Source organism: Trachymyrmex septentrionalis, unplaced genomic scaffold, assembly GCF_001594115.1.
Source record: "Trachymyrmex septentrionalis isolate Tsep2-gDNA-1 unplaced genomic scaffold, Tsep1.0 scaffold25, whole genome shotgun sequence".
Classification (NCBI taxonomy): domain Eukaryota; kingdom Metazoa; phylum Arthropoda; class Insecta; order Hymenoptera; family Formicidae; genus Trachymyrmex; species Trachymyrmex septentrionalis.
The window spans coordinates 2690194-2702700 of NW_017305408.1; the positions used below are offsets into that span (position 1 = coordinate 2690194).

The window sequence follows — 12507 nt, forward strand, 5'->3', positions numbered from 1 at the left end:
TTAAACATTTAAATCCAAAATATAAATTAAAAAATGCCTCGACATTATCATTAATATTTGACAATATTCTTTTACTCTCAATAGTTCTGGAACATAACAAGTCCATCAGCATTCACCATACAGTTAACAAACTTTGCATTATCAAGTATATTGTGAACTCAGAGAAACGTTTCTATTCTACGGATATTCAACGGATGAATCAAAGGGTGAATGTCCGGACAAAATGAATCGGAACCACAGCAATCTTGTAAACGGAACAAATCCTCACATGTGCGGATGCGGGTGTGCAGAGTAGTGGGGGTACATGGCAGCTGCTTAATGACATCTAATGCGCCCATGTTAATCGCCGGCGCGGTACACGACAATAGGAGGAGAAAGAGGAGGCGGAAGAGGAGGAAAAGCGCGTCCTCGAGGAACGCGGTGCGGAGTACTCGCGCAACGTCGGAATAAGACGAAGCTGGTGTGGGAGGGTGAAAGTCGGTGTGGTGGTCGTTATTGATTGCGAAGCCGCACTAATCGCGCAAGCTCGCTGTCCGCCCTGAATGAAGTGACGTGCTTTCTCGCATATGGAGACGCGAATAGAGAAACGATAAGACCTGTGCAGGGCCCTCAGCAGCCGACCAACAGCAGTGACGACGACGACGACGACGAGAGGATGCTCCTTCATCGGGGCTGCACTTGGCTGACGTTAATGCCGGTCCTGTTGAGCTTGTCCACCGGCGAGCTCAGCTTTTATCGGGGTGAGTAAGGTAGAGTCTCTGGCCTTAGGAGGCAACGTTTCCAGGGGGAATGACACGAAGAAGACCCACTTGTAACTCTTTGAAAATAGTCATGTTTTATTTTTAATTAGTAAGGATATTGATTAATTAAATGTTAAAATATAATTCACTATTCAATTGACTATTTCGCTCAAATATATTTGCTTAATTAATTCGCAAAGAAAAAAATATGTTAAGGAGCAAAGAATGTTTTAACGGTATTAAGATAATCTAGATTTTTTTAAACAGCATATATATCTAAAAAATTGTTTTTATAACATTATCAATTCAGAATTTTGAAGAAAAAAAAAATAAAAACAACTATTATCATTTTTATGATAAACCATCATCGTCTTGTGACCCCTTTATCATTAAGAATATTTTTTTTTATCATCGAGAAATATTATTCGAAATAGTAAAGATGATTTTAGAATCTTACTTCTTTCCGATCCTTTTAAATAAAAATTTAGTACAATTCAAATTTCTTGAACATATGTAGTACAAAAAATTTATTATATAATTCGTATTATACAACACTATCAAAAGATTCCATCCTCTTATGATACATTGCGTAAACGAGAATAATGAATGGATAATCCGATGATCGTTTATAATATTTTCTGTCCACGAAGCGTAATTAAGACTTGAAGGTCAAGAGTAAATTGCGCGATTGTTTGTGATGCGATTACAGTTTGCTCCAATTCTTACCGATGACCAATTGACATATAATATGATTTATATATAAGCGTAAAATTTTATGTATACGTAACACACCGACATACTTAAAAAGATTTAACTAGCATACGAATGATTATACTGGGCGGTGTTATCGTAGAATGCATATCGTTAGCTACAGGAAACCCGATTACATGTATAACGAAAGCGGTAGGAAACTCAGTGATAATAATTTCAAGTTACATATAACTTCAATTTAACGTTCACTATTCACGTTGTTTTTATAATATTTATTGTTCATAATATTTAGTGGATTAAAGCTAATATGTTAATATATTAAAACTTTCCTCTCTCATTTGATATTGAAGGCGAGTTTTTTATGTTAGAGTTAGAATTTGACGTATTAAAATAAAGCTGATAATTAGAGGATTGATATGAATCGATAAATGCGGAAATATACACTTTCTATTTTCTCAAACTGACACTACATAGATGCGCTTCCGGAAACGTCGGAGGATGTTGCGCTGAAGTTGGCCCGTTATTTGGAGGCGCATCGTCTTCAGCAGCGTCTTCATCGGTCGCACCTGCCCACGTTCCTGTCGTCAATGTATAAGAAGCACAACAGTCTGCTGGACCATCAGGACGAGCGCGAAGTCCTTTTAAAATTTCTGTCCAATAGAAAGGATTTCTTGGAATGGTTGACGCACTTTTATCGTCAGAATCAAATTACGGAACCAGAGTACCTTTCGTCTTATTTCAATTTGGATCTCAAGCGTCCGACTTACTCCGAAGAGAAACAGTCGAATGAAAATGATGGCCGTTTCTCCAAAGATCTCGGGTACGGGAAAATTTTCGATGTGAACAGAGATCCAATGGAGTCCACATTAGACTCTTTCCAAAAAAAATACATAGATTTCAATCACGGAACGTTCCATCATGAGGGCGGAATGGAAGCAGCACCTATACGTCCGGCAACGGCAGCTGCATCGGGAGCGACCGAACCAGAATTCACGTATAAATTTGATGACTCGAATCTCAAGGAGAAGCACCCGTTTGCGATGAAACCGAATGATCCCAGATACTACGACGAGGAACCATTTTCGTCAGGTGAACATTCCTTTGTTCCATTGATTTGTTCCATTGATTTCATTAGGATTCTTTAAAGTAATGCTTTTAATTTTGATGTCCATAACTCTAAAAAGGATACAAGATTTATTAATAAATTTATATCTATCCACATATACGATATTCCATATTTCTTTGAAAAATTAGACAAGAACTTTTTGGTATTTTAATTTAAAAAAATATATATACATAATATAATTGAGCAAAACCAAAAATAAGTAAGAAATTATTTCTATTTCTTAAGAAATTATTATTTAACTTTTTTTATGTGTATTTTTATGTGTTCAATATGGAAGAAATATTAACTTTAAAAAATATATTATTATTTTTTAAATACATTTTCTTACTTTTTTGTTTTAAAAAATCTCAAAATTACTGACGTACAAATTATTTCATTATTATTTGTTTTTTATTTACAATTAATTTTTCTTACACGATAATTTTCTTTTACGAAATCAAATTTGAGAACATTATCCTTTACACATTAACATTATTATTAAGTCTTAAAAGGGTTAAATTACATCAGACTATACAAGCATCAATAATTACTCCACTTATATTTAATCCATTCTTTTTTTAAACTCTCCCTTTTTAAATCACTTTGACCTGTTGGCAAGTTCCTGTCAGCTGTCTTTTATTCTTTGTTTTCTCTTAAAAACTATAAATGGCATTACACTTTTCTTTTTTTGTGCAACTAGATGATTTAGATTGGCAAGACAATTCAAGGATGACTTTGAAGGAAGAGAAAACTGGAAATAAAGAGCGAACATTAGTAAAACATGAAGATGACATGCGGAATGTCAAGCAGGAGACGGATTTAACCGCAAGTCTCGACGTGCCGGAACCGGATAGACTTGCGGGACGTCATCCGGTGATCATGCCCATAAATCAGGACTTCAACAATGACATTTATTTTATTGGTAAGCAACCAAAACGAAATGAGAATTGTAAAAGAATTAATTAAATTATCAGATTTTGTCAATTAACGCGATTCAACGTGATATTTCGTATGTATTTTCAGCTATTGTGGCCGGTTGCAGTGCAGCTGCGATGTTTGCTTTAGTATTGATTAGTTTAACGTGGTGCAGGTAATGCTGATCACAATAATTCGCTTAGCTTGCTTTATAGCATCGCACGTTTCATTTTCTTTTTGCGGGATCATATTTTTCAGATTACAACGCGGTGCGAAAGCTGCGGCGGACATAGAGTATCCTGCTTACGGTGTGACAGGACCGAACAAAGATGTATCACCTTCTGGTGATCAGAGGCTCGCCCAGTCTGCTCAGATGTATCACTTCCAACATCAGAAACAACAAATTATTGCCATGGAAAAGTGAGTTTAATTTAGATGTAGTCATTCTTAAGATGATCTATAATATTTAATATAATTGCTAAAAAATAAACATATATCTCTCGACAATGTCCATCATTTCATAAAAATCTTAGAAATAGGAGAATATTATTTTGAAAGAGTAACGTTTAACAAATATCTGTTGCAGTCGTACTTCTGCAACGAGGGATCCGGGTTCCCTTTCGGAAGCGGAGAGCGATGAAGAGAATGAGGAGGGTGATTATACCGTTTACGAATGCCCAGGACTTGCATCTGTGAGTATCGTATACAAGGAATCCTGTCATAATTCCTGTCTCAGAACTCAGAATCTCAAATGTCTGTCCTAATTTTAAATATTATCTTAAGAGCGGCTTTCGATACTTTGTTAAAGACGGGCGAGATGGAAGTGAAGAACCCGATGTTCCATGACGATCCTACTCCGGCGACGCCGGCGACGCAGAGCAACAAAGAAGAGGACCACATATAGTTTCAATAAAGTAGAAAAAATAAAAACCGTACGCGCGCGATCTGAAGAAATCTTTCCCGGTGCTTAGCTCACTATTAATATATCATATCGAAACGTTTATCTATTATATTGAGTGTATACAACTTTAATATTTATATATGGCGCGATGAGAAAGAGAGAAAAAGAGAAGCGACGCGTTTTACGGGAAGAGATGGGAAAGAAGAGACTTCGGTTTGATACCAAAACGATGACCAATGTCATTTTTCGTTCCGGAAGAGAATAGAAACGCTTATATAGTAAATGAAATTGGAGCACGACAAAAACGAATCAATAGGTGCGCGTTTTATGCGGGTGGATTTAGTACCTGCGATTTGTCGAATTGGATCACATTGTCGAATTGGTGAATCGAATCGATCTTACGAAATGCCGATGGTGCTTCATCAAGGAAGTTCAACCCTAAAAAAAACACCAGTTTTTTAAGTTATATTACAAGAAATATATTGTAAAAGAAGATGATAGAGTTTACATCGTCTTTTTTCCAATAACACATGAAGGCGACGTTAGTTTTTGCGAAACGTTATATATATATTGGCTGCGTTCAACGAAAACAGAAAAAGCAGCTTAATAAACATGTATTAATTGGATTATACTTTTAGATCTAGAGAAATGGTTCTACCTCAACTCAAAATATAAAAATATAATTCAATCAATGCAAAGCGCTCCCTTAACAACTTTCTCTGCTGAACGCAGTCAGTTTTTTTTTTTTTTTTTTGCGATTTTATGAGCGGAAGTAACGGAATCCGATGGCGAGTGAATTATCGATCAAAACCGCGTCTATGCGAGAACACCCAGTTTTCTAATATCGCGACATACTATAGTTTGTACTTTCATAGTAGGAGCAGTTGCCGCACGATTGTCGCAATTATTTTTCTATGACTCGACACCGGTTGCACATACAGCTCGGATATCTGGTGAACACACTTGACAGATATATACGATCGCGCGCGCGATACATTCATCGGATATACTGTGCTGTTTGAGCGATGGTATACCAAAGTCTATCGTCCGAGATTATACTCCCTTGAAAGTAAAAAAAAACTACGACTGTTAATTTGGGACGGTCCACGGTTATTCGAATCTGTTTAGTATTGGTCGGATATATATGGAAAGTTATATACAATATTATTGTATAATTATACGATTATATTTCACAAAATTTTAACTCTTATACATCTGTCTTAGGGTATACAAGCATAAATACTACACTAAACAGTGTTCCGCAGAACGTATCCGTTTTACACACAGTTTGAGAACAGAATGCTATACGTTGGATTTTTATCATTGCAAATATTTTCTTTTAAAATTGCAATGAGATTGTGACAAATAACATGGTTTAAGTTTGTGTTGTACTATTTCTAGATAGATTAAATAAGATAACGAGTTTCTGGCAAGCTCGTTTATAAATAACGATATGTTTTATCGGAATCATGTTATAAAAGTTTCTCTTCCGAAAAGAAAAATTAATTAAAAAGTTCAAGCTTCTTATTAATTATTTTACGATTGTTTGTAATGTGTGCTAAGTGATAACACCAAATAGTTTCATTCGAACTGAAGAGAAAATTGTTTGAAAGTATTTAAAGCTCGATATAAAGTATACTGTTGTGCGTTTTGTTATTCTAATCTAAAGTAACAGTCCCAAATTATCTTCTGCTTTATGTGATACAAGAAAGTCAATAGCATGAGCCGATGCAAATATACAAATTAAGTTGTCAAGTTTTCCATCCTCAGAAATGCAGCGTTTCTTTACGAATTATAATTACGAAAATGTGCTTGCTGCGAGGAAACTGTTCTCTTTCGACAGTTGCCGATATATATATATATATATCACACACACACAAACACACGTGCAACACACACGTACACGTACAGATATACACATATACACACGCGTAACATTTGTTGGCTTAAAAGGACAATATATTTTATTTTTCTATTGATAATGGTCATTGTTAGCCATGTAAAGGGAATCTAATCGCTATTAATCTTAAATCAAATGCAGAGCTACTATTTATTTTAGCGAAATGTTAAATGTCTATTTAATGCGAGGATTCAAATGCAGAGAACTAATGGGAGGTGTACCGTGTGGTGTACCGGCCCTCCCCGTTTTGCGTTGTAGCTATTACAAAATCCTTCTCTATTCGCCGTTTACGCTAACAATACAGGCATGTGGCATAAGATCTCTAAGTGGTATAAAGAGTTCTTCCTTTTCCCGCTACCTAGTACATTATTAAGCGATTAATGTACCTTAGCTGATGAGTGTGATATGTTAAGTTAAGTTAAATGAATATTATATGTTTCTAGTCTTATGCTGACACTGTGGCCGGTATTCGTAGTCGGTTCTTATTTCAAGATCGTCTTAAGTAATGTCTTAAGATTGGTTCGTGACTTTTTAAGACTGTACTTATCAAGACTGTCTTGAATATAAGATCTGACTATCGATACCGGCCTATGACATATATTATTACACGAGTACATAAAGCGTATAAGCAGAGAACACTGAAATATGAAAGGACAATCTGCGTACAAATAGACTATTGGCGTATAGCGAATTTGTAGCATGATTGTGCGTGTTATATCTATACCCCGGAAAGTAGGGAATTATTTGTCGATTGAATTAAACTTAATCGCATGATTGAAATTAATAATCTTATACCTTGCAACGTCCGCGTCTATAAATTGTCTACTTATAAATTGTACACGAATTACACGAGATATTCTATTATTTTCACTCTTATTAATCAAAAGCTAGCGTAAAAAGACAGATGCAAGTAATAGATAAATGTATTATTATTTTATTAATAAATTGTTTATTTTATAAAGTGTCTACCTTCATGCGTTGCGCGTTAAACTGGTTTTACATTATTATTATTAAATGACGCAAGCCGATCCGCAGGATTGTTGCGACAGCCAATTTGGAGCTTGCGTTTTTCAATAAAACTCTTGAAATTGACTGCCGTAGCAAACTTTTCGATCGGTCCGCGTGACTCGCGTCTAATCAGGCTAATGTAGAACCAGTTTCGAAATAAAGCTGCGAAATAAAGAGGAACAAACGGGAACAAAGGAACACGGTTCTCGAGCTCGATCCCGGATCCGAGCGATTCCCAGCCATTCCGAGCCCCGGACAGTCCCGGATATTTGAAAGTGCAAATTGCAACGGGGAAGGGGTTAGCGTCTACTCGTCCCCGCTTGCGCATGATCGCGAAATAGCTTTCGGCAGTTCTCGGCGTTCTCGGCTGACTCGGCTGACTCGGCTCCGTTTCGTCAACACTGGATGAACACTGCTGTACAAGCTGCAGCGGGATCGTTTGTTATACCAGCGGGCTTCTCTCGTTGCTCTCGTTGATCATTTCGTAACGTATTACGTATCTACATTACGAAATCGTTACGTATTACGTGTCGTTACGGACCGTTGTCGAAGGGAAACTTGGAGAAACGACGTCCGATTGACGTCCGGACGTGGGACAGTGTCAGATGGTGTCAAACAGCGCGGCTGCAGATTCGCGCAGATTCCGAGCGGTGGAGCGGCTCCATCTTGCGCAGATCCAAAGTCCGAGGAATCATTAAGAAATAGTGCGAGAGTGCGTTATCTTGCTGTCGACAACAATCATGTCGACGTCGTCGACGACAAAGAAATTGTCGAATGACATTCCCCATCAGGAATATTTCTGTTTCCTGTTGAAGGAGGGCTTCAGCCTTTGGGACTACGAAGCTATTGTCAACTTTCCGCGTTTGCCCAACTATGACTTGCAGGCTATGCGGATGCATCTGGTGAGTACGTCTCCTTCTTTCGAGTACGGACTACGGATGGAGCTTTATTGGCATCAGTTTATAGGCATAAATTTTAAAGCGCCACATGTCAAAATATTTGTTCATTGTTATTTCAAGTAATGTTTATAAAATGTGGCAAATTTCGTCGCACATTACAATCTAGAAAATACGTAGCAGTCGATCGATATAAGTCTACCGTTACTGAATTGTATACATTTTTCGGAACACCCTGTACATGTAATTAGCGTGAATGACGCATGACGCTGACTTTCATGTCTGTAGTGGAAGCAGTTTGGAGTGCCGAAGAACAGACGCATCTTCTACATCGACGATGACGGGGACAGAGTGCCAATCGATTCGGAATGCGAGTTTGACGAGGCATTGAAGGTATGCGTGTATACTGTGTGTGTGTGTGTGTGTGTGTGTATATGGCATACACACACACACACACACACACACATATATATATATATATATTACAATTATAATTGTACTTCATTTCGAGTTGCGCATTAAAGTAAATTTATACCTCCTTCCAAAATAATTGGATATGAGGATCGAACTCAAAGTGACTTCTTCGATATTCATGAAAAATTATTTGATTTATTAGGATGAAATATTTAGAATTTTGACGAGAATTAAATGGCAGGCTTTAAATCCGATTCAAATTTCGCGCTTGCCTGAAGTTCTATTTTTCATCATATTCACAATTTCAACAACTTTTCTTCCCATTAACTGCATTCGGAAACATTATCCGAGTGCCTCCGTGTATCGTTTTATCCTTGTTGTTCATCCATTGTTAAACAAGAATAAGATATATTAAAACTCAAATCTAAATTCGCAATTTACTCAGTCGATTTCTCTTTTTCGAATTTTCTTGAGTGCGAAATTTAAATAGAATTCAGTTCGCATCACCTCTTATTAAATACATTCTCCTAATCACGACGAGGTACTATTAAAGACCGTCAATCCTGGGCAAATTTTCGGCGGTATAAAAAGGACCCCAAGGGCCCGGGTAGATAATTGAATAATGCTGACATTATCGACAATTGATATAAATTTGCTATTATTAACATAAATGTTTGGCTCATTAAATTCATGATTTTGTATTACACAAATGTTCTATAAATAAATATGCATACTTGTAAAGCTATAATATCCTATATATTACAGAAAAATTGCAATTTTTTCTCTGCAGTTATCATCTCTATTGATAATCAAATTTTACGATAACACTGAAATTACAATTTTAAAGAAAAATCGAGTATTATTGAGTCCTAAATGCATAAATACGTCTATTAAACTAATAAATCATAAAATTAGTACAATATTATCAGTTTTTAATTACTTCAATATTCACAAGGACGCGAACTCCCGTAAGGATGTTTCAATCTTTAAATAGTATCTCATCGGTATCCTAATCAAAGAGGATTATTTAATCCTTTTTGCTCTTAATAATTTTTACGAAGTTTCGACAAATTAACGTATAGATTACTGAGAAGTGTAATTTATTTGTGCAGTTTAGTTTTCATTTTATTTTTTATGTTAGACAGATTAGTAGTATCTTTATGAGATAAAATAGTAGAATATGGAAAAAAACATAATGTTTAACGAAATAATAAATTGGATATCTTCACTGGGGGGGGGGGGGCCCTCACTACTAATAACAATAGTATCAATTCAAGGCTAGATAAGAATCATAAGAATAGATAAGAATAAGGATCTCTCCAGCACGGGAGGAGATGCACAACCTTAACTCTAGCACGCCATTGTTACTTTTGGTTACTTTGCCAGCTACACTAGGGTCTGTGAAACCCTCCAACTTTGTCACGCTATATCTCTGGATTGAATACGTATTTTTTAACTCAAAACGTGTGAAATTTATACCTCGAAGTCAGACAAAGACAGATAAATATGAATCAAATAAATAATATTTTATTTTCAATTAATTACAATGCTTCAAAGAAATTTTATTGGAGAAATTCGCAAAAACTGACTACTTTGGATAAAAAAATTCTCAAATTTTTAAATTTAATATTCAAGCAAAAACTCGTAGGATTTTTTTAATTGACTCTTTGGACTAACAAAAAAATTATAGTACGATATGAATCGCTCAAAAAAGTATAATTACTTGAACTATCGAAAATCGACATTTTTGAAAAATCTACATAGATGAAAAATCATACATTATAAGTTTACAATTAATAAATAAAATTTTATTATATGAACGATATAAAATGCTAAATAAAGGATTGTACAAGTATAAGTTATTATAGTATATATAATTAAATTTATTAGGATGTAGTTTAGAGGATGTTGCAACACTCGCTCTAAAGCAATACATCCGCTCCGGACGAGCGATCTCCGAAGACTGACAGAGATTATAAAATTTCTACTATTTATTGTATTGAAATAATTCTTTTTAATTCTACATTTTCGTGTACTTACTTTTATATTATCCGAAACTCAGTAAACGTATATTTAATAAAAAATAAAGGGGTACCCAGAACGCCGAAAACTTACAAGTTAATAACGTGTAGGTCCTAATTACCCTTTTTGAACTTTCATGCATTCTCACATCAAGAATAACGCAAAAAAATATCCTTGCAGGCTTACCATATCTATGGACAATTAAAGTTTTTTTTCAGCCTCAATCCGAGTTTTTAAATTATATTATAAAAAAGTTACAGCAATATGAAAAATCGCATAGAGTACGTTGGATCCAAGAGTGGTTGACTAGGGTTAAAGTGGAATGATGACTCCAATTTCTTTGTGATGTCTTCTTTACTCACAGTATTGAACGTTCAACACTGTGAATAAAGAAGACATCACAAAGAAATTGGAGTTAAATCATCATTTAAGGTTGCGCACCTTCTCTCGCGCTGACTCTTATTAGCCTTGAATCGGTACTATTGTTAGTTCAAAGAAATATTAAAATTTTCTTATTAAATATTATAATTTTCTTATTAAATATAATTTTCTTATTAAACAAAAATATATCAAATGGAAATTAAATTGAACTCATCAGATGTAAAGTTTCTGTTTTTTAGAATTGAAACTTAGTAATTTTAATTTTGCAGTGTATGTTAAATCAAAGCCTAAAGATTTTGAATCTCGTGTTTTAGCTCGCAAAAAAGGCCTTTAAGGTAAACACAGCAATTCCATTGATTGTGGGTTCTTTTAACATGTCCACATTGTACTGCAATAAGCAAAGTTCTAAAATGAACAAGACCCGTCCGAATAAAGAGTCGAAAAATACCAATGACGATTCTATCTCGTCCTTTTTTGAGAAAAGTGATGGTTCTGTGTTGGAATCGAATTCTGAATTTGACAAACGGAAGCGTTCAATCGTGAAAGTACTAATATTGAATCGAAAAAAATCAGATGCAAAACGATGTGACGAATCGAATAGCGATGTGAGGAGCAAGGAACAAACCAAATTAGAGGGCATAAAAATAGAGGGCATAAAAATTCCAAAAGAGTCGAATGCTTTATTACAGTGTTCAGATACGATGCCTCCTCCGTGGTTCATCGAATACATGGAAGCGGTAAGTGATATGTACTAACTGAATATATGTATTCTTGTCCTTGTTTACTGAAACGATTAATCTTATCGTTTTGCAGATGAAGAAGGACATGGTGTCTACGATCACAAAAGAAGTAGTGAAAAAAGTGACGGTGGAGCTAAACAAACGCTTAAATTCCTTTGCGAATCCTCCATTAAAGGAAGAACTGGGTCAATCTCGAAGTCAATCATATTCTTTTCTCTCGAAACGACATCCTAAATGCTCCTTCGATTCGAATGAGAAGAATCAAAAGAGGATGAGCTCTCAGGACGAGGAGCAGTCGAGCGACGCCTCGATTGAACGTGTGGACGAGCCGCAGAATGTGAACACCACGGAAGATTTGCAAACAAAGAAAGATATGATATCTACAATTAGTCAAGAAGTGGTGAAAGAGATGACGGAGATGTTGAACAAAACATCTCTTAAGTCTGTCTCTTCAAAAAAACACGGTCAATCTCAAAACCATTCGCATCTTTCTTCCTTGAAACGATTTTCTCGATATTTTGATCCACATTCAAGTGAGAAGAATCAGAGAAAGAAGAAGTCTCAAGACGGAGAGCAGTCAAGCGATGACGCTTCGATGGAACATATGTACGAGTCGCGAAACGCAGATATTTCGCGACAGAAAAAGCTTGATCGTCTTATTGAAGATACTATTTGTGCAACCTTGAAGGAGGAAAAAAGGAAGAGGAAATATCATCAACGGATGGCTTCAGAAACTACTGATAACATAAACAGTGACGTCGGCAAAGAGCAATC

The 12507-nt window shown here is 35.7% G+C and overlaps 2 protein-coding genes across 3 annotated transcripts in view; both read left to right on the top strand.

Moving 5' to 3' along the window:
- Window positions 1-446: 446 nt before the first annotated feature.
- On the top strand, window positions 447-6812 carry LOC108749005. Of its 2 annotated transcripts, none has more exons than XM_018487484.1 (7): window positions 447-740; window positions 1926-2540; window positions 3257-3478; window positions 3580-3646; window positions 3730-3891; window positions 4058-4163; window positions 4280-6812. In XM_018487484.1, exons 1-7 carry the CDS (start codon window positions 656-658, stop codon window positions 4373-4375), a joined length of 1353 nt encoding a protein of 450 aa, XP_018342986.1. In that variant the 5' UTR covers window positions 447-655; the 3' UTR covers window positions 4376-6812. The 2 variants fall into 2 exon arrangements, with proteins under 2 accessions (XP_018342986.1, XP_018342987.1); XM_018487485.1 differs by having other exon boundaries at window positions 447-719.
- The window catches only part of LOC108748851, an 8963-nt gene continuing 3034 nt past the window's right edge, over window positions 6579-12507 (top strand). Inside the window, exons 1-5 of the mRNA XM_018487222.1 lie at window positions 6579-6633; window positions 7980-8182; window positions 8465-8569; window positions 11308-11730; window positions 11807-12457. Coding sequence (XP_018342724.1) covers window positions 6579-6633; window positions 7980-8182; window positions 8465-8569; window positions 11308-11730; window positions 11807-12457 — 1437 coding nt within the window. The remainder of the gene's footprint in view (window positions 6634-7979; window positions 8183-8464; window positions 8570-11307; window positions 11731-11806; window positions 12458-12507) is intronic.

Coding starts and splice junctions, on each gene's coding strand:
- LOC108749005 (XM_018487484.1), top strand. CDS start 656: ATGCTCCTTCATCGGGGCTGCACTTGGCTGACGTTAATGCCGGTCCTG. Junction 741..1,925: donor CGAGCTCAGCTTTTATCGGG/GTGAGTAAGGTA, acceptor GACACTACATAG/ATGCGCTTCCGGAAACGTCG. Junction 3,892..4,057: donor CAAATTATTGCCATGGAAAA/GTGAGTTTAATT, acceptor TATCTGTTGCAG/TCGTACTTCTGCAACGAGGG.